Here is a 22,254-nt window from a genome sequence, read left to right as displayed (position 1 = left end):
ATAGAGACAAAGAAAACAACTGCACAGATCAACGAAACTAAAAGCCGATTCTTTGAAAGGATTAACTAGATTGATAAACTTCAGCCAGACTCAAGAAAAATTGGGAGAAGACTCAAATCAGTAAAATTAGAAGTAAATAGGAAAAGTTACAACTGACTCCACAGAAATACCAAGGATCATAAATGATTACTATGAACAATTGTATGCCAATATAATGGACAATCTGCAAGAAATGGACAAATTCTTAGAAAGGTAAAGTCTTCCTAGACTGAACCAGGAAGAAGTAGAAAATATGAACAGACCAATCACAAGCTTTGAAATTGAATTAAAACCTCCGTGATTAAAAAACCTTCCAACAAACAAAAGTCCAGGACCTGACAGCTTCACAGACAAATTTTATTAAACATTTAGAGAAGAGTTAACGCCTGTCTTCCTGAAACTGTTCCAAAAATTCACAGAGAAAGGAAAACTTCCCAACTCATTTTATGAGGCCACCATCACCCTGATACCAAAACCAGACAAAGATACCACAAAAAAAATAAAATTACAGGCCATATCACTGATGAACATAGATGCAAAAATCCTCAAGAAAATACTAGCAATCCATATCTAACAATACATTAAAAAGATCATACACCATGATCAAGTGGGATTCATCCAGGGATGAGAGAATTTTTCAACATCCACAAATCAATTAACATGATACACCATATTAAAAAACTGAAGAATAAAAACCATATGATCATCTCAACAGATGCAGAAAAGGATTCTGACAAAATTCAGCATCCATTTATAATAAAAACTCTCCAGAAAGTGGGCAAAGAGGGTACATACCTCAACATAAGAGAGGCTATGTATGACAAACTGACAATTAGCATCATACTCAATGGTGAAAAGCTGAAAGCATTCCCTCTAAGATCAGGAACAAGACAAAGACATCCACTCTCACCACTTTTATTCAAAATAGTTTTGGAAGTCCTAGCTACAACAGTCAGAGAAGAAAAAGAAGTAAAGAGCAGACAAATTGGAAAAGAAGTGAAACTGTCACTGTTTGCAGATGACATGATACTAATCATAGAAGATCCTAAAGATGCTACCAGAAAACTACCAGAACTCATCAATGAATTTAGTAAAGTTGAAGGTTACAAAATTAATACATAGAAATCTATTGCATTTCTATACACTAACAATGAAACATCAGTAAGAGGAATTCAAGAAGCAATTCCCTTTACCATTGCATCAAAAAGAATAAAATACCTCAGAATACACATACCTGTGGACACAAAAGAACTGGAGGAATCAAGCTCCCTGAATTCAGACTATATTACCATACTACAGTCATCAAAACAGTATGGTACTGGCACAAAAAATAGAAATATAGAACAATGGAACAGAATAGAAAACCAAGAAATAAGCTCATGCACCTACTGTCAATTAATCTACGACAAAGAAGGCAAGACTACACAATATTGGAAAGACAGTCTCTTTAACAAATGATGCTGGGGAAACTGGACAGCCATATGTAAAAAAATGAAATTAGATCATTCCTTAACTCCATCAGAGAAGGCAATGGCACCCCACTCCACTACTCTTGCCTGGCAAATCCCATGGACAGAGGAGCCTGGTAGGCTGCAGTCCATGGGGTTGCTAGGAGTCAGACACGACTGAGCAACTTCACTTCACTTTCATTTAACTCCATACACAAAAATAAGCTTAACATGGATTAAAGACCTAAATGCCAAACCAGACACTCTAAGGGGAAAACATAAGCAGAAAATTCTCTGACATAAATCACAGCAACATCTTTTTAATCCATGTCCCAGAATAATGGGCATGAGAGCAAAAATAAAGAAGTGGAACCTACTTAAAACTCTAAAGCTTTTTCCAAGCAAAGAAAACAATAAACTAAATGAAAAGACAACCCACAGATTGGGAGAAAATATTTGCAAATGATGTGACTGATAAGGGATTCGTCTCCAAAATTTACAAACACCTCATGACACATAATAGCATCAAAACAAACAATCCACTCAAAAAATGGGCAGAAGACCTGAATAGACATTTCCGTAAAGAGGACATACAGATGGCCAATAAGCACATGAAAAGATGTTTAACATCACTAGTTATTAGAGATGTAAATCAAAACTACAACAAGATATCACCTCACACCAGTCAGAATGGCCATCATCAAAAAGTTCACAAACAACATGATGGAGAGGGTGTGGAGAGAAGGGACCCTTCTTGCACTGTTGGTGGGAATATAAATTGGTACACTCACTATGAAGAACAATATGGAGGTTCCTCAAAACACTAAAACCAGAGCTACCATATGACCTTGCAATCCCACTCCTGGGCATATATCCAGAGAAAAATATGGCCTGAAAAGATATATGCACCCCAATGTTCACCCCAATGCATGCTTATTGCAGCACCATTTACAACAGCCAAGACATGGAAACAACCTAAATCTCCACCAACAGAGGAATGGATAAAGAAGATGTGGTACATATATGCAAAGGAATATTAGTCAGCCATTACAAAGAATGAAATAATACCATGTGCAGCAACAGGGATGGACCAGAGACTGTCATACTGAGTGAAGTAAGTCAGACAGAGAAGGAGAAATATCATATGACATCCCTTACATGTTGAATCTAAAAAGAAATGATACAAATGAACTTACAAAACAGAAAGAGACTCACAGACTTAGAAAGCAAACTCATGGTTGCCAGGGGGAAGGGATAGTTAAGGACTTTGGGAAGGTCATGCACACACTGCTATGTTTAAAATGGATAACCAACAAAAACCTATTTTATAGCACAAGGACCTCTGCTCAGTGTTACATGCCAGCCTGGTTGGGAGCAGGGTTTGGCAGAGAATGGATACATGGGTATGTATGGCTGAGTCCCTTCACTGTTTTTCTGAAAGGATCACAACATTGTTAATCAACTATACCCCAATAAAAAATGACTTTGGTGTTGAAAAAATAAAATTTAAAAAAGTTTAATCCCATCAAAAAATGATGAAAATAAAAAAATGTATTCATTCAGTCAACAAATTTTTATTTAGTACCTACTATGTAGCAAGCTCTCTTCTAGGTTTGTGGACTATAACAGTCTGGTGGGAGACTAGGGGGTGGGGGAGACCGCAGCAGTGCACAGAAACAATAAATACAATAGCCAAGTAAATTCCATAGGGAAGGGTTTCCCTGGTGGCTCAGCAGTAAAGAATCTGTCTGCCAATGCAGGTTCGGTCCCTGATCCAGGAAGATCCCACATGTCTCGGAACAACTAAGCCCAAGCACCACAGCTATTGAGCTTGTGCTCTAGAGCCTGTGCTCCCCAATAAGAGAAGCTACTGCAGTGAGAAGCCCATGCACTGCAACTAGAGAATAACCCCCACTGGCCACAATTAGAAAAAAGCCCTGGAAGCAACCAAAAATAAATGAAATTATCTTTAAAATCCCATAGGGAGTTAGAAGATGACGAACACTGTGAGAAGAGAAAGCAGGACACAGGGGATCAGAAACACAGGTTTAAATAAGGCAGCCGGAGACCTCATGAGAAGGTGATGCAAAAATCTGGAGCCACGCAGAACTGGAGGAGGGATAAAAAAAAAAAAAAAAACTGCACAGCAATTGATAGCTGCCTGAAACATGCTCCATGATCCCCGGTCCACGCCTTTGCCCATACCAGCTGGTGAGTCCAGATGGGATGAAACAGACTTGCTCTCAAAGAGTATTTACAGGATTTGTGGACTAGATTGTCCAGAATGGAAAGCTGCTTTTTCACTTCTTCCTAGCAAACTCCCACTCATCCTTGAACACCCAAATTTACATGGGTAGAGTTGATTGCTCTCTCTTTTCAGCTACCCACATTTATACAAACTTTGCACCCCATACAAAGTTCTTTTATAGCCCCCAAAAGCACTGTGGGCTTCCCTAGTGGCTCAGTGGTAAAGAATCCACCTGCCAATGCAGAGATTCAGTTTCGATCCCTGGGCCAGAAAGATCCCATAGAGAAGGAAATAGCAACCCACTCCAGTATTCTTACCTGGAGGATTCAATGGACAGAGGAGCCTGGTGGGCTACAGTCCATGGGGTCACAAAAGAGTGCACATGACTGAGGGCTCTCTCTCTCTCTCTCTTACACACACACACACACACACACACACACACACACACAGAACGTGGTAAGGTGTTGAGGCCTTTGAGAAATAATAGCTCAGTATGTGGGTTTGAATCCGGGGTCCACCTCTGATCCAATGACCTTAAACTCCTTCAAAGATCACCTGCTGGATAGATCCAGAAGCCCAGGTCCTGCTTCAGTTAAGTCGCTCAGTCATGTCTGACTCTTTGTGACCCCATGGACTGCAGCATGCCAGGCCTCCCTGTCCATCACCAACTCCTGGAGTTTACTCAAACTCATATCCATTGAGTCGCTGATGCCATCCAACCATCTCATCCTCTGTCATCCCCTTCTCTTCCCGCCTTCAATCCTTCCCAGCATCAGGGTCTTTTCAAATGAGTCAGTTCTTCACATCAGGTGGCCAAAGTATTGGAGTTTCAGCTTCAGCATCAATCCTTCCGATGAATATTCAGGTCTGATTTCCTTTACGATGGACTGGTTGGATCTCCTTGCTGTCCAAGGGACTCTCAAGAGTCTTCTCCAACACCACAGTTCAAAAGCATCGGTTCTTTGGTGCTCAGCTTTCTTTATAATCCAACTCTCATATCCATACATGACTACTGGAAAAACTATAGCCTTGACTAGACTGACCTTTGTTGACGAAGTAATGTCTCTGCTTTTTAATATGCTGTCTAGGTTGGTCATAACTTTTCTTCCAGGGAGTAAGCATCTTTTAATTTCATGGCTGCAGTCACCATCTGCAGTGATTTTGGAGCCCCCCAAAATAAAGTCTGTCACTGTTTCAGTAAAACAGTGTACCAAGGCCACAGAAGAGGAGCCCAGAACGAAGGTCATACTTGGAACTGACTGAGCCCCTTTGTAACCATTGCCAAAATCCCCCTGATCAGAACCAGCAAGCTCCCTGACCCCATAGTAGGCAAAAATGCCCACCCCAGTACCTACCCTATAGAGCCCTACAATGGGGTGTGCGTGCTCAGTCATGTCCAACTCTTTGGAGCTCCATGAACTATATAGCCTGCCAGGCTCTTCTGTCCATGGGATTCTCCAGGCAAGAATACTGCAGTGGGTTGCCATTTCCTACTCCAGGGGATCTTCCTGACCCAGAGATAGAGCCCACATCTCCTGTGTCTCCTGCATTGGCAGACAGATTCTTTATCACTGAGCCACCTGGGAAGTCCCACCGTAATCAGTCATCTAATGCCACCCTTCTAGCAGGAATTTTCTTTGCCTTGAGGCTATAAAAATTGGCCACTAGCCCAGGAAAAGCACAGCCCACTGAGCCAGCCTGCTGTTCTAACAGTGTCTTGTAAGTGCTCCGTGGCCTGCTGCATCTGCAGAACCTTCATTATCTCTGCTCCCAGCTCCTACTAAACTCACTCCCTTCTGAAATGCTCCGTGTCTGGAAATTCCTTTCCAACCTGCGCTCGGTCTGCCGTGACAATGCCAACCTGCTCCTTCTTGCCTCCTAGCCTTTGTTCAGTGTCCAGGACATGCTGAGCAGTTTCCCACCTCCAGGCCTTTGCCCATGGGGGTTCCTCTGCCTGTGGCGCTGGTATCCCCTCTCCCCATCTGGGGCTTGGCTGAACCACCTCTTCCTCAGAGAGACCATCTCTGACCACCCCCCAACCTTCCAAATCAGCTTCTTCCATTATTACTTTGAGAGCACTGATCCTAGTGTGATGATCGATAAGAAATGGAATATTTTCTGCAATATCAGTAAACAAGGATGTCACATCAGTTACTGCAGCCCTCCAATGTGAGCAGGTGGACTCCAAGGGAGGGAGTCAGGAGGGACTCAGGAGGGAGAAGAAGACCTGCTGTCTATAGACTGTTGCCACTCCCTGTGGTGAGCCCCAAAGAAAGAAAGCTCAGTTTGTGAAAAACACAAGATACGGGCCCCAGATGGCTGAGGTTCATACGGAAGGAATGATTTCAATGAGTCCAGACTCTTGCATCTTCCTGTACACAGAAAAGCACTAAATTCCTAAACTTGGAATATCTGGTTTTAATTGTGAATAATCTTTTGATGTTCAGAGTACTTGCCCCGTGTTGCAAAACTTCTATATAACCTGGGTCCTCCCCCATTTCCTTAGGTCTGTTCTCTCAGGGTCACATGAGATGCAATCTTCCAGGCTTCCAGTTATGTTTTATTCAGCAGGAATTTTAAAAATTCCCACCAAATAAAACATAATTCTCAACTTTGACCAACTGATGTGAAGAGCCAACTCATTAGGAAAAGACCCTGATGTTGGGAAAGATTGAAGGCAAAAGGAGAAGCAGGCAGCAGAAGATGAGATGGTCAGATAGTGTCACTGTATTGCTAATCCTGTTCAGGATGCCAGTTGTCTCACTGCTCACTGCACACACACTGTTCGCTGACCCAGGACAGGCAAGGTGCAGGCTAAGAGGCTGGAAGGAGACTCGAGGAGCCATAGGAACTGCAGACGCATTTACTCTGTCCTGGCGGGCACAGCAGCCGTAACACAACCTCTCTCCTGGCTGATGCAGCAGCTATAGCAGCAGCCACATTAATGTAGCAATAACATAGCCATGCTGCTGCTGATGCTGCTAAGTTGCTTCAGCCGTGTCCGGCTCTGTGCGACCCCATAGATGGCAGCCCACCAGGCTCTCCCGTCCCTGGGATTCTCCAAGCAAGAACACTGCAGTAGGTTGCCATTTCCTTCTCCAATGCGTGAAAGTGAAAAGTGAAAGTGAAGTCGCTCAGTCGTGTCTGACTCTTAGTGACCCCCATGGACTGCAGCCTACCAGGCTCCTCCGTCCATGGGATTCTCCAGGCAAGAGTACCAGAGTGGGTTGCCATTGCCTTCTCCAAACATAGCCATGACATAACCTCAAATAACATAACCTCAAATAACATAACCATGATGCCACTCCAGTGTAGCCCCAATGTTGTAGCAGCCAGGGCTTTCATGGTGAAGCTCTTACAGGTGTATGGCACAAAGTAGCTCATGACCAAGCGAGGACCTCGTGACTAAGTGAGTACCTCGTCAGGTACATGCACAGTACTATAAGTGATCTGAGCTCTTACACAGTCATTATTTATAAAACGTAAGGCGAATGCAAGAGGCCGTGGGGTGAGAGAGCCTGACCATACCATCTTGCCTAATTTGCTCTTCCCCTACAATCACTGATTCAATGCACACGAATTTGAACAAACTCCGGGAGATAGTAGAGGACAGAGGAACCTGGCGTGCTGCTGTCCACGGGGTCACAGAGTCGGACACGACTTAGCGACTGAACAGCAACAGCAGCTCAACTTTTAGGTTGTGAATTATTTTAAAGTCAACATCTGTATGATGTCCACCCTCCCAACTAGACCGAAAGCCCCATGAGAGCTGGGTCCATGTGGGCTTTTGTTCACTGCTTTGCCCCTCTGCCCAGCACAGCACAGGGCCCATCATACGCAGTGAAGCCCTAAGTGTTGAATGAATGAACACGTGACACATCGAGGAAATTATCCAGTCACAGTTTCTTCTGTAAAATGAATATGATAAAACGCCTACCTTCAAATAATCTTTAACACCAATGAAGAGCCAACGGTGTGTCAGCATTTTACATACACTTACACCTTCAAATCCTTACAACAGCCTTCTGGGGTGGATGCTATTAATATTATTACTTTTTTAATATTTATTTGGCTGCACCAGGTCTTGGTTGCAGCACATGGGATCTTCGATCTTTGTTGCAGCATGCAGGATATTTAGTTGCAGCATGTGGGATCTAGTTCCCTGACAAGGTATTGAACCTGGGCCCCCAGCATTGGAAGTATGGAGTCTCAGCCACTGGATCACCAGGGAAGTTCCAAAGCTGTTATTATTATCCCCATTTTCCAGATGAGGAAACTGAAGATCTAATATGTCAGATAACCTGCTCTCCTTTACCTGGTTAGAACTAAACCCAGGCAGTGTCTCCAGCAGCCTCAGCTAAACTCAGGGAAGCCCAACTCTTTCAAGGGAGGGTTGGGAAGGACTCCTCGAGCTGATGATATTTCATTGCTGCTATAGCCCCGGTGCCCCAGGACCTTGCAGCTCAGTGGTCAGGGCTGATAACTGATGAGTGCTGCAATCAGGGATCACTCCGGGCCAAAGCTGTCTCCAAGTCTGAGCAGCCTCCCTGGAACCAAGATACCCTGGCTGAGGAAGATACTCACGTTTAATGATTGTTAGGGAAACTAAAATGGAGGAAGTCTTGTCCAGGATTCAGAAGCAGGAGAGCAGGCCTCTGACTTGCTTCTGACCTGCCCACACACTGCCTGGATTCCGTGCCTGCCTGCAAGCACAGCAAGTCAAGTGACACTTTAGAGATCACAAAAAAGGGAATGGAACTTGGAATTCTTCAGTCCCTGGAAGTCTGGCCAACCCGCCAGGGTCTAAGGAAATCCTGTGACTCACAAGGTGAAACAAGCAGCATTGTAAACAGGTTAAAGTAGAACCAGAGCTGCATGCAAAACTGATGATGATAGCAGTTTGTGGCCTGGGATTATAAGCAGGAGCCCCTGAAACTGCAATTTGAAGTCTCTCCCATGGGGTGGATGCACCACCAGGCCCCTTTCCCAATTTGGACTCCAAATTGTCATTAAGGAGGGACCTCACAGCGCTGTTCAAGTCTGGATGTAGGTCGGCCCAGTTTGGTGATATATACGCAGTTACTTTTCTCTATTGTTTCTTTTCTTTTAATGCCTGTATGTTGAAATTAAGTAAAATAATCTATGGAACATTGAAATTGTTTATGTGTATAATAAGTGGTTTCTCTTGTTAATGAATCCTTCAAACTTAAATGAAAGTGAAACTTTCAGCAAGATAATGATGTGGCCAGAGAGCTTTGATGAGAAATGAACCAGCTGTGGTCTTGACCACTTCTCACCTGCCACAGCCTTTCTGATCTCACTTGGGGGTTTAGCCTAGACCCTTGGGGCTCACTGGTAAATCTTGCTTCCCATCATCCTGCTCTCCTTCCCAGAGGTTGGGTTAGTTGTGGCCCTGAGGGAAGCTGGCTTGAGAACAAAGCTGTTGTACTGAGTGGGCTAAGTGGAAATACGGAACAGGTCAGGGTCCTTAGTGATGCTGCTGAGCTGATGAACTAACCAGCTCCAGAGCTACCTCACCCCGGGATTTAGGGTTATTTTTTCCCTTTTTCGAAGCTCTATGTTCAATATTTGTTTCTTGCACCCAAGATAATCATAACAAATACAGAAAGGGTATGTAACAAAAAGCAGAGAGAAGAAAGGAGGCTTTTCCAGAGCCTTATGTTTCAAAATGAAGCACAAGCTGGAATCAAGATTGCTGGGAGAAATATCAATCACCTCAGATATGCAAATGACACCACCTGTCAGAAAGTAAAGAACAAAAGAGCCTCTTGATGAAAGTGAAAGAAGACAGTGAAAAAGTTGGCTTAAAGCACAACATTCAGAAAACAAAGATCATGGCATCTGGTCCCATCACTTCACGGCAAATAGATGGAGCAACAGTGGAAACAGTGGCAGACTTTATTTTTGGGGGCTCCAAAATCACTGCAGATGGTGACTGCAGCCATGAAATAAAAAGACACTTACTCCTTGGAAGAAAAGTTATGACCAACCTAGACAGCATATTAAAAAACAGAGACATTACTTTGCCAACAAAGGTCCATCTAGTCAAGGCTATGGTTTTTCCAGTAGTCATGTATAGATGTTGAGAGTTGGACTATAAAGAAAGCTGAGTGCAGAAGAATTGATGCTTTTGAACTGTGGTGTTGGAGAAGACTCTTGAGAGTCCCTTGGACAGCAAGGAGATTCAACCAGTCTATTCTAAAGGAGATCAGCCCTGAATATTCATCAGAAGGACTGATATTGAAGCTGAAACTCCAGTACTTTGGCCACCTGATTCGAAGAACTGACTCATTTGAAAAGACCCTGATGCTGGGAAAGACTGAAGGCAAGAGAAGAAGGGGACAACAGGGGATGAGTTGGTTGGGTGGCATCACTGACTCAATGGACATGAGTTTGAGTGGACTCTGGGAGTTGGTGATGGACAGAGAGGCCTGGCGTGCTGCAGTCCATGGGGTCGCAAAGAGTCGGACATGACTGAGCAACTGAACTGATACTGATGTTTCAACATAAGAAGGAAAGAGCCTGTGTTCCCAGTCAAGAGCTTTGGAGAGGATACTCTAACTGGACACACAGTCCCCTCTATTGCAATGCCCAAGATGCCCTGGGGTGGGGGGAGAGGCAGGCTGAGGGGAGGCAAGGAGTGTCAGGGTTGAGGCCCCCTGGTGAACCTGGATCCTGGCCCCTCTTTCCCAGCTGAGCCTGGTGGCGAGGGCTACAGGGAAGACTTCCAGCAGGTCTGGGGCATCTGGGACTCAGAGGAGCCATTCCCCTCTCACTGAGCAGAACCCTGGCAAGGTGGCCGAGACCCCAGGGAAGGAACGGTCAGATGGTGCATCTAGCCAGATGGGGCTAGCTAGGCTCAGACCTCTGAGGGATACAGAATTTGTGAGATAAGCATCCATGCAGAGAGCAGCTGGCTGTCCCAAGAGGAATGAGGACACAGGAGGCTTTGCAGTAACAGGTGTGGTTCAGCAGGTGTGGGGGTGGGACCAGAAGCCTGGAGTGAATGGGGTCCTGACGCACTTAATAGATGTCCTGTGGGTATGCCCTCCCAGGCGACCCTCCCGCTGCCAGGATGCGGCTCTCAATGCAGCTCCCTAGGCAGTGTGGTAAGAGAAGAACCCCAGCTGGCCAAAATCACATTTCTTCAACTTCAGCAGCATGGAAATTAAGCTTAGTTGTGAGGAAACAAAGCAAGATCTATTTGTGTACATCTGAGTTCGTGGCATCAATTCACTGCCCGCAGTGGTGAAGAGCAGTCAGCCAGAGGAAGGTCAGCCACCACCGACCGCCCACCCGCCCTGCTGCTGCCCTGCAGAGGGGCGCCTGTTTCCTCCATTGTGCCTCCACCCCAATTACTACTTCCTCCCGCCCACGCCACCGCCTGCAGACAACCTCACACCTCATCCTGACCCCGTGCAGCAGCACCGAGCCTGGTTCCTGGCCTCCCCAGCCTGCTGTCCTCCTGGGTCCACAGACCAGCTGCTCCCAGCCACGCTGGCTTAGCTCCGTGCACTCTTGACTCATGTCATGGAAATCCTTCTCCTTCCTTTTTGGCTCCCGCAGCTGCCCGCTGGCCGCAGCTCTCCCCAAATTTGGCCCCACCCGTAATGTTCTTGACATCTGTCTCTGGTCTTGTTGAGTTTCTGCCTATGTTTTCCCCTGCCTCCAGACGTACACGTGGCAGCATGAGGCTACTGGGACCAGCCCTCGGAGCTGGCAGGAGGGGAGGGAGCAGGGAGTTGCATGGTTTTATTCCCTGGCCCAGGACTCTGGTTCTTGCTTCCCGCAGCTCCTCTTGCCCTTTGTTAGGTAAAAATCATTCATCCAACAAACACCCTCTGCTTTTCAAGAACCCAAGTGGCTGCCACTGCTAACACACAAACACCATCACATCTAGTCCTCACTCAGGACAGGAAGGGGATGGCCCCCACGGTGGGGAGACAGGCATTTCGCCAGCTCCCTGGGGTCCCTGGGACTATGCATTGCTGATGCCCTGGAGATGTCACCACAGACCAGGCAGCAGGCTGGGCGGGGGGCTTCACTTTTCCAGGGCCCTTTCCCAATCCCCACCAAAACCTTACCTGTCAGGAGAGTCTCCATAACAAAGATGGAGTGGCTCTTACCCACCACCGATGTGCCTCCAAGTCAAGAACTGGGATCCCACTGGAACAATTGGCCCAGACAGACCAGAGGCCACCTCTGAAGCACAGATGGACACGTTTGCAGTGACTCTGATGAGGCAATGGAGGGCTGCTGGTCTCAGAGACCTGAACTCATGTGGCCTGGAAATGTCTGGGACCTTTGGCCTCAGTTTGCAAAGGACAAACTTCAGTCCTGCAGGTGCTTGGCAAGCAATGTCAAAAGCTTTTCTGTCTCAGTAATCAGCAAACCACTTCCCAGGTGGCTCAGTGGTAAAGAATCTGCCTGCCAAGCAGGAGACATGGGTTCGATCCCTGGATCGAGACGATCCCCTAGAGAAGGAAATGGCAACCCACTCCAGTATTCTTGCCTGGGAAATTCCATGGCCAGAGGAGCTTGGTGAGCTACAGTCCATGGGATCACAGAGTCAGACACAACTTAGCAACTAAGCAACAACAATCAACAAACCAGGCCCTCATGATGTCCATGACGGAAGGCTCCTGCCTGGCATTGGAGGTGATGTTTACCACCAGAGTTGAAGCGGGGTGCTGGTGAGGCCGATGATGCTTCAACAGAGCCTGAGCTAAAACCATGGAATGGGGGAAATTCCCTGGTTGTCCAGTGGTTAAGATTCCATACTTCCAGTTCAGGGGGCATGTGTTCAATTCCTGGCTGGAGAACTAAAATCCCATAGGCCATGGGGCATGGCCAAAAATAAAAAAGAGCATGCAGTGGCCTTGTTCCCCTGAGCAGCCCTGTTAGGACCTCTTGTGTGAGAGGTGTGAGGACTTCAGCTGTGGTAGGAAACCTCCTTAAGAGGCCAGATGGGCTCCAAGAAAGTTAAGGTTTGTGTCTCCCTCTGCCTGGGTGGCCACAGGTTCAGGTGAATCCTGGGAATCCTGGCACAGTTATAGTGGGCTTGTCTTTAGAGCATCCTCTTCCACGTGGTACCCAGAGAACCACAGAACACAGCAATAGGCATGTAGGCAGCACAGGGTACCACCATCAAGCCAGTAAGGGAAGTCAACACAGATGACTTTAAGTATCTTCACATGAGCGGCTGCTGTGAACTCAGCAGTCAGAACTCAGAAGTCAGAACCCACAGAGACTGCCCTCTGTACCACGTGCAGCGCTTTCCTCCAGAGAATATCCAGTGATTCTCCAGTAAATGTTACACACAGAATGTGAGACCGAAGTCCCAAGTGAGGATCTGTGGTTTGTTCTGCACGTCCAAGGGCCTCACTAGAACATAAACTCCATGGGTGTTCTCCACTGGGAGGTGATGGACTATGCCCCCCTCCACTGAAGCCTCCAAGCTTAGTGGGGTACCCAGCACAAACAGTAGGTGCTCAATAGTTGTGGCTCCAAGGATGAACACTGCTCTCACTAGGCAACCTCTCTTCTAATCCTTATGGCCACCCCTATAAGGGGGACAATCAGCATTCCCATTTTACCAGACAAGGAAACGGAGGCTCAGAGACGTGGGGACTTTCCCAAGGCCACAGCCAGGGAGTGACAGCAGACTCAGCTGGCTCCACTGCTTCCAAGGCGCGGGGCGCTGGCTTCTTTGTGGCTGGAGATAACGTGTAGTAGATCCCTAGACTGCCTTGGTCCCTCTGGAGCCCTGAACCTGGGCACAGCAGAATGGGACGCACTGGCCTCCCAAGGTGGGCAAACAAAACAGAGCAGAAACAAGCAACCTGAGTTGCCAAGAAGACGTAAAACCTTTAATCACGCGGTCAAGCAGGGCAGGGGTGAAGTCAGGTTGGGGAGGCTGGGACTGTTGCACAGGGCCAGCCTTCTCGGCACCGGGTCAGGCCCTGCTGCCACCCCCAGCCACGTGGCCAGGGCTCCCTTGGCCAGGAGGAAGCACCAGAGACCGCCACCGGGGTCACCTCTGCCCCCAAGTCTGCACAAGCACCAATGGGCGGAGGCCACCTCCCTCTAGGAAGAGGGTCAGGCCACCTGGGGCTGGGGAAGGGGAAGGGGAAGGCTGGGGGCCGCCAGGCTGTCCCACCCTGGGAGGAGGGAAAGGACAGAAGTCCTGATGTCCCTCACTTGGCCTCAGCCTCTCCCAGTGCCTCCCTCGGCATCATGGCTCAGAGGAGCGTCCCCGGACTGACCTGGAACATGACTGGCTTCAGTTCCCCAGACCTGCTGAGGGGTCCAAAGCCCAGTGCCCTCCTTCCTGGCTCATTGCCTGGCAGTGGCATTTGTAACTGCAGCAGCAGCCAGGGGCAGCTCTGCTGGGCAGCAGGGCCTCAGCACCTTAACAGAGTGTGGAGGGCGAGGGGCATGGGCTGGCGAGGGGCACCAAGAAGCTCAGAGCACCTGGGGACAGACATCAGTGTCTGACAGCGGCTGGGAGCCTGGGAGGACGGAGGCCCAGGCAGCTTTGGCAGAGAGGGCTGTGCACGGCCCTGACAGCACCAGGGAGTGGGGCACAGAGGGCATGCCCTGAGGGTGGTGGGGGTAGGAGCCCTCGCAGGCATCCATCCCAGCCGCGTAGGAAGCTTGGTCTTGGCTTCCTCCTTCAGGGGATGCCTTACCCCAAAATGCCTCCAAACCCCTGGGTCTTCTCCTGATAGCACCGTCCCCTGACCAAGGTCCCTCTGGGTTTGCTTTAAAGATGGGCATAGGGCAGAAAAGAAAGGAACAGGCAGAGGATACCCATTTCACCTCGGTACCCTTACCTGTCAGCCTTGGGGAGTGATGGGTAATGAGGGGCCACAGTGTCTGAAAGCCCAGAACACAGATGTATATGATCAGAGCCCCAAGAAGTTCTCTGGGGCTGTTTTCAGGATCCTCTGTGTCTCCCCTCCCCGGCTGGACTGGGTGCTCACTGAAAGCAGGGCCTGTGTCTGCTTCGCCTCAGCCTTCCCAGAGCCGGGCCCAGAGAGGGTGATCAGTGAATGTTCAGCGACTGAATAAACACACTATGGGTGTGCATGTTGGGGGCAGACAGGAGTTCAGAGAGAAGGAAGAGGTTGCAAGAGACAAGAGGAGGAAGTATCCTAGAAAGATGAAATTTAAGGATGTTGGGAAGAGTCCAGAATGTTTGGAAGATTCCAGGATGTTCGGAAAGTACCAAAATGTTGTGAAAGCTGTAGGACTTGGTTACTCAAGGGGGGTTGCAGAGACCAGCAGCACCGGCATCACTCAGGAATGTACTAGAAATGCTGAATCCTGGGCCCACTCCACATCTGCTGAATCAGACTCTACATTTCAGCACAATGCCCCAGTGATTTGTATCACATTCAAGTTTGAAAATGGCTGGTCTACAAGGTGGAGAAAGCTCTAGAAGATGTAGGTTAGGAGGTTTCTTAAAATGTTCAAGAGAAGAGAGGCAGGAACAGACTAGGAGGGGTGATGGAGGGGAAAAAAAGAGGAGGAAGGCTGCCCAGAATGCCAGGTCAGGGGCCCATTTTACAGATGGGCAAAATGAGGCCCCCATAGGAGACAGACCTGCCCACAGCCACCCCAGGCCAGAGCTGCCCCAGGGGAGGCACTAATCGTCCTCAGGCTTGATGAGGTGGCCACTGAAGGTAATGTAGGTGTCTATGTCGTCACTGTAGACCGCATTCTCACGCTCGCGCTTGAAGAGCCGTGCCCAGACGCGGTCGCCCGGGGCCAGGGCCAACATCACGCTCTGGCTCTGCATGATGCTGCGGTCGCTGGGCTGCGCGTACAGAATGACGGCCGCCTTGTCGTTGTGCACCACGTGCACGTAGGTCTCCTTGAAGTTCCAGCTGTGCACGTTAAGGCTGAAGAAGTAGAGGCCACGCAGCGGGGCGACGAAGTGGCCAGCAGCCAGGTCGAAGTGCCCGTCGGGGTTCACGAAGACCGTGTCAAAGAGCAGCGGCTGGAAACCCTCGCTGCTGTGCAGGGCCGTCTTGCGGCCCACCGAGAAGGCTGAGAAGCGCATCTGGCATGGACTGCCAGGGCTGCCCGCCTGCCCCTTGGCACCCTTGATGCCCTGGGGGCCACGGTCCCCCCGGGGACCCTCCCTGCCCAGCTTTCCGGGTGAGCCCAGCAGGCCTCGGTCCCCTTTGTCACCTGTGGGGACAAGAAGAGGAAAAGTCAGGGCAGGTGCCCAGGGCTGCTTCTAAGCATCTGCAGAAGGCTCTACCCTGGCCGAGAGAAGGTAGGCCAGAGGAACCGCCATTTACTGAGCACCTACTGCATGCCAGGCATCATTGCCCCAAATGACCCTTTAAAGGAGACACCATGTCCACCGCCGTTCATAGGGAGGTGAAGGGCTTGCGTGGGTGGCATGGCATGGCTTAGGAGCAGGGTGGCATGCATGCAAGTTAAGTTGCTTCAGTCATCCAACTCTTTGTGACCTCATGGGCCGTAGCCCACCAGGTTCCTCTCTCCATAGGATTCTCCAGGCAAGAATCCTGGAGTGGGTTGCCATTCTCTTTGTCAGGGGATCTTCCCGACCCAGAGATCAAACCCGCATCTCCTGCAGGTGGATTTTTTACCACTGAACCACCAGGGAAGCGCCACTGTGCATGCTAAGTCGCTTCAGTCATGTCCGACTCTTTATGAGCCCTATGAACTTATAACCTGCCAAGCTCCTCTGTCCATGGGATTTCCCAGGCAAGAATAGTGGAGTGGGTTGCCATTTCTTCCTCCAGGGGATCTTCCTGACCCAGGGATCAAACCCAGGTCTCCTACATTGGCAGGCAGATTCTTTTCCACTGAGCCACCTGGGAAGCTGTGCTTCTTGAGGAAACAGATCCCATATATTTTGCTGCTGCCTGTTACAGTGCTGGTAATCACCCTCAGCCACATCCCTTTGAATGAAATGGACAGCCCTGTGTTCTCCCGGGGCCCCCTTTGACCACAGCGATGTTGCTAGGAAGAGGGGAAGAAGGGGCAGTAAAGAGGGCACAGGCCCTCAGAGGAGAAGCCTGGAGAGAAGCAAGGAGGAGGGGATCAAGGTCTCTGCAGAAGTCTTCCTCACCAGCCCCATTGGTGAAGTAACTACCTCATCACATGCCCTGCACTTTACAGTTTGCAGAGCACCTTCTTCATCCCAGTCCTGAGGGATGGTAGTTATAGTTTACACATGACGCAGTGAGCCCAGGGAGGAAGAGATCCTGCTGCCCCACACAGCAAGGAAGCTGAAGAGCTGGGGCTGGGACCCAGGGAAAGTGCCAGGTGCCTTCTGCCACAGCAGACGCCCGCCCACCTAACAGGCAGCTGGAGAGGTGGCCCAGAAGAGGTGACATGGGATTTTATGGAGGACAGTGACGGAGTAGTACTGTCGACACTCAGGTACCTTGTTAACCTCACACGGAGGGCTCTGCTGGCCTTGGGGAAGCGGTGATACGTGAGGTGGTGAGAAAAGTGGGGAGAGGAAGAGGGGGTCTCAGATCCACGGAGTGGAGTGGTCCTCTGTATTCCTCCCCATAAATCCTAGCTCTGCTCTGGACAGTGGCATGACCCCAGGAGATCTCCTCTCTTGGAGGCTCAGTTTTCCCCATCTGCAAAGTGGGAGGATGAAGCGTACCGCCCTCACGGGGTTGTTGTGAGCAAAGACGGAGGTAAGGAAGTCAAGGGCCTGGCCCCAGGAGTGACCAGCTGCTCGCAGGCCCCAACAGCAGAAGTAGCTCTCTTGGGGTCTGGTCTTAGAGGACAGGGGGTCAGCTCTCACTTGAATGGCTCAGGAGTTCCCCACAGCTCTCCCCACTTCTAGCCTTGTCTCCCACCATCTAGTCTCCAGGAGAAATTAGAGGGATCCATTTGAAACCTAAGCCGAGTCAGGCCCCTTGTCTGCTCAACTCCTCCCTCGCTCCCTATCTCACTCAGAGAAGAAACCCACATTTTGTTTCTAACCTCAGCTCCTCCGCTTGTCCCCTGCTCCTTAAACATACCAGGTCCACTACTCACTCTGTGAATAGAGTGACCTGCTAGTCACTCTGCCTGCAATGCTCTTCCCCAGGTATCTACATGGCTTCTTCCCCACCTTCTCAGGGAGACCTCCCCTGACCTCCCCCATTCGATATGCAACCAGTGCCCCACACCTGCACTCCCAATGCTGCTTCCCTTACCTTTTTTCACCTTAGCACTTCCATAGCATTTATCACCATCCATCTCTTTAACTTGGGTGATATGTTTATTGCTCATTGTCTGCCTTCCCCACTAGAACAGAAGCTCCACAGACATGGCATCTCTGTCTGGTCTGTACACACTCCCTCCCAGAATTCAGAATGATCCTGGCACATGGTGGGTACTCAATACAACGTGTGAATGACAGAAAGGGTCTGAGACAGTTTTCTGTCCTGGTTTCTCCTGCTCCTGTCACCTCACCTCCCCCAGGCCCAGGAAGAGACCTTCCCACATGCCCTCCTTGATGCCATCCAGGCCAGTCCAGCCCGAGTCCTGTGTGGTCCTCACCCTTCAGGATGGTGATGTTAATGTAGGGCCTGACCTCAGGCAGCACATATGGGAGGGCAGACGGAGAGGCTGAGGACGCATGCGCAGCATCGGCAAGGACCATGGGGTCTTCAGAGTCACAGCACCGTCGACAGGGCCCAGGGGAACTAGAGGCCACAGTTTCCCCAGAGGCGGGCTCCTCGGTGGGGAGTGCAGACACCGAGAGAAGGAGCAGGAGTGCAGCCCAGAGGAGGCCCAGGGCAGCCGTCCCCATGGTGACCTGGAGCAGGAAGGAAGGACAGGAACATAGTTACCTGAAGGTCTACACTCTGCTGATGCCTAGAGTGGATGCTGCCACCTGCAGCATGGGTGTTCCTGATGTAACCCAGGGGGGGAGCGCTAGTGCCCCATTTAACAGACAAGAAGACTGAGGCCTAAACAGGAAGACAAGTTCTCCAAGTTCACAAAGAGACCTGAGATAGTGCAGGGCCTGGAGTCTGAGTCTCTAGTCCTGGGTGGTTTCCGCCACACGTGGGCCCACAAAGAAGGACCCCCTCTGAAGATGAACGTCCTGGGAGGTCTTTGCTGGGGTGGGTGAGGAAGACACCCTGCTGCCCATGTGACATAGCCAATGAGACTGTAAAATGCTTTTCCCACACTCCCAGTCTCTCTCGGCCTTATTTTCCTGTCACTGACTCCATAGTCAATGGTATACAAGTTAGAAGAAGGAGCCCCTTGGGACAGACTAATTAGAAACAAACAAACAAAAGAAGTCCCAGCTGTCATGCAACACTGAAGGTACACAGCTGGTGTCAGCCCACCTCCTCGCTCAGCACCTTTGTGCAGTCAACAACTCACACAACTCAACCTCGCCCAAGAAACCCTATAGGGAGGGAGCAGGAGAGAGTAAAATTCATTGGAAGGTGGTTGTGTCAATCATCTTAGACCTGCCAATCAGCTGCCAGAGTGGTAATTTGGAATTAAGGGACAGAACCCAGGAGTTCTGGAAAATTGAAAAGGAACAAGAAGTCCAAGGATTTGTCAGGATCCGTCTTTGGCCTTGGTCTAGAAGGGATCCAGAGTTCCAGAAGAGGGGGCAGAAGGTAGCCTGGACAGCAGTGACTGGAGGAAAGCCGGGCTGGTGGGCAGGAAGCCAGGCAAAGAGCTTCTGAGGTGGTGGCAGTCTTTGGGGGCTGGCACACGTTATCGCAGGATCAGAAACTCGTTTTTTGAAACCAGACTGGTTTTTACACTTCTGGCGTTTCTTTGTTTATTTCCTTTTTGTTCTCCTGTAACATTTAGTACAATTCAAAAATATTTTTCTGTGGTTAATACGCATAGAGAAGGTAAAATTATTATTATTTTTTTAAAATGCCCTTCTATCCTAACCTGAGCACTGAAGTAAGAGTTGAGTCTTAAAGGGGCAGGAGCAGTCCCTGCACCAGCCCCCTCCCACTCCCCGCTCCCCGGAGCTGGGTCGTAGCAGTGGGCAGCAGCCTCCAGAGTCATCACCCTCTCCTGGAGGTGGCCTTGTTCCCTGTCCCCCACCCTGTGCTGGTCTCCTGGTTCTGCTCAATAAGTCAGGTCAGGTCTTCAGGGAACAGCACCCCCTCTGGCCAATATTATCACCCTTACCTTTTATTTGTAAATTATAATACACATCCCAGCGATTTTGAGAAGAGCAGAACCCCCTCTTTCCTGGCCACAGATGTGAGACTTTAGAATCAGACCTGAGATTCCAGAATGGTTTGCAAGCTGTGTGACCTAAGGCTAGTGGCTTAACCTCTCTGGGCTTCTTGCTGCTTAACATTTTACAAGGAGGAAACAACACTACCTCCCCCACCAGGCTATTTGGGAGGATTTAAAAGCAGGAAAATCACCTGTCTGGTAAAAGACTCTTAATTAAACATTTGTTCCTCTTTCTGCTGCCCAACATGACCTCTCCCCTAGTCCTGTATGGGACAGGAAGAGGAGAACTGTTCCCAGAGAACTGGCATGGTCTGGGGACATTTCTGTTGGGCCAGACAGCTGGGAGTCAAAATATCTGTGACACAGAACTGTGACCTGGGGCGGGGGGGAGGGGGACGCAGGAAGCAGGAAGCAAAGCAGCCTTTAACAAAAGTAATAACCACAGCCACGGTCACTGGCTGTCCCTGGGGGAGGGTGTCATGCAGGCATCAAGTGGAGGGACCATGCCGTGGGGGTGGTTTGGGGGTCCCTGCTGCCTCCACTATGGAGCTGGGGCCTCTTCAGGGTCGAGGGAGAGTCAAGCCCTGCTGGAGCAGATTCGGTGCCTGTCCAGGCAGGAGTGGGCACAAGCCAGGAGCATCGGAGGAGGGCAGCCCTTCACTAGCGCGGAAAGTCTCAGCCAGAGGAAGGGATGGGGAGGAGAGAGCCTAGAGGGGCTGGCCGGGGTCAGAGGGAGAGAGCAGGGCCCCAGATATGTCCAGGAAGGGAGGAGGAAGGAGAGGCATTCCAGGCTCTGACCCCAACCCCCTCGGCCCTGCTGGATGAAGCTGCAGGACCTCCCATCACTCACTCAGTGTCCGACAGCCTCGTACAGCAGTTCATGGACCTCGGGCCTCCCGGCAGCCTCTGGTTCCTTGATCCATGTTTGCGATGATGATAATAACTTGTTGCTGGCCCAGACCCCCAGGTCTGGCGGGCTGGCCCAGGAGGGAGGGAGGAAGGGATGGAGGCAGCGAGGAGGGAGGGAGGGAGGGAGGGCGGAGGGAGCAGGCTGGCTTCCCACTGCCCCTCCTCCCTGCTCCCTCCCCTCCAGCCTCTAGGTTCTGCGGAGATGAAGGGAGCCGGTGGATTCCCTTTGCTTAACTCTTTGGTAGTCCTAGAGGGTCTTGTTTAATTCAGAGACACTATACATTTCCAGCAGGAAGGGGTCTGAGGTCCCTGGTGTGCGGGCTGGAAAATCAAGCCCCAGAATGGGTAAGGGCAGGAGCCCCCTAAGTTGCTCAGAAAGGGGAAGGCTCCAGCCTAAGCTGAAGGGCTCCTTAGTCCTAAGTCACCAAGACAGGAGGCGTACAGAGGGCATGGGCACCAGCCCAGCTGGCGCAGGTTCAAATCCTGGCTCAAGCACCCTCTGGCCAGTCCCTTCCCCTCTCAGGACCTGGTTATCTGTAGAACTCCAGTCCCCAGCCTCATCCATGCCAGTCACAAAGGGAGGCTTAGTAAGTGTCTGTTGAGTGATGGTCTCATCTCCTTGGAGATCAGCTAAGGGTGGCAACCAGGTCAGTAGCTCCACCCCCAATGACACCAAAGTCCTACTCTGCCTGGGAATTTTGTCATGGTTATCCATCTTCCTGGTCTTCTAGAGCCATGGAAATAACTCTCAAGTTCATAGGAGGGCAGCCTGTACAGAAGACCCCAGGGCCCCAGGAAAGGTCTTGCCTCTGCTTCCTTCTGATTAGGCTGCAGAAGGCCATGCAAAGGCTGCAGTTCTGGCTCCCTGGGTCAGAGAGCCCTGTACAAAGACTCTCTCACAGGTCTCTCGCCCTCCAGCCCCCTCTGCATTTGTTGAGTTCTTACTGCCTGTGCCAGACTTCATCTTCAGAGGGGCTTTTGTCACCCAAAGGGTATTAACATCCATTATTTCTACTCTTCTTACCCCAGCTTGGGGAAAAGGAGCTAGTGGTGGAGCTGATGTGACTCACCCAGGGTCAGTGAGTGAAGAGGAACCACAGCCCTACAGAATGGAAGGAGTCCCCACGATGACCCAACTGGGTACGGCTGTGGGCAAAGGCTGCAGTTCAGGGTCTGTCTCCTGGGCAGAGAGAGGTGGTGACATTGCCTCTCAGGAGGCAGAGGAGTGCAGGGACCTGAGGGGGTTTACTGAAGTCTGGGGCTTTGGGCGTTAACTCCAGGCCCCACTCACAGCTGGGCAAAGCGTGAAGGAGGAACAGTCCTGGCTGTGTGTTGTTGACCATCTCTGTCTCTGAGCTTCTGTTTTTCTATTAC

General features: G+C 50.0%; 1 protein-coding gene across 1 annotated transcript; it reads right to left on the bottom strand.

Annotated features, from left to right (window-relative positions):
• Nucleotides 1-13,611: 13,611 nt before the first annotated feature.
• Nucleotides 13,612-21,003, bottom strand: C1QTNF6 (C1q and TNF related 6). The gene is made up of 3 exons (XM_061125288.1): nucleotides 20,822-21,003; nucleotides 18,304-18,562; nucleotides 13,612-15,954 (listed from the first exon to the last, which is right to left on the bottom strand). Exons 2-3 carry the CDS (start codon nucleotides 18,554-18,556, stop codon nucleotides 15,407-15,409), a joined length of 801 nt encoding a protein of 266 aa, XP_060981271.1. The 5' UTR covers nucleotides 18,557-18,562; nucleotides 20,822-21,003; the 3' UTR covers nucleotides 13,612-15,406.
• Nucleotides 21,004-22,254: the final 1,251 nt, after the last annotated feature.

The sequence above is a fragment of the Dama dama genome, chromosome 22 (genome assembly GCF_033118175.1).
Source record: "Dama dama isolate Ldn47 chromosome 22, ASM3311817v1, whole genome shotgun sequence".
Lineage (NCBI taxonomy): Eukaryota > Metazoa > Chordata > Mammalia > Artiodactyla > Cervidae > Dama > Dama dama.
This window is presented reverse-complemented; position numbering and strand designations above follow the sequence as displayed.

Coding starts and splice junctions, on each gene's coding strand:
- C1QTNF6 (XM_061125288.1), bottom strand. CDS start 18,556: ATGGGGACGGCTGCCCTGGGCCTCCTCTGGGCTGCACTCCTGCTCCTT. Junction 15,955..18,303: donor TAACATCACCATCCTGAAGG/GTGAGGACCACA, acceptor TTGTCCCCACAG/GTGACAAAGGGGACCGAGGC.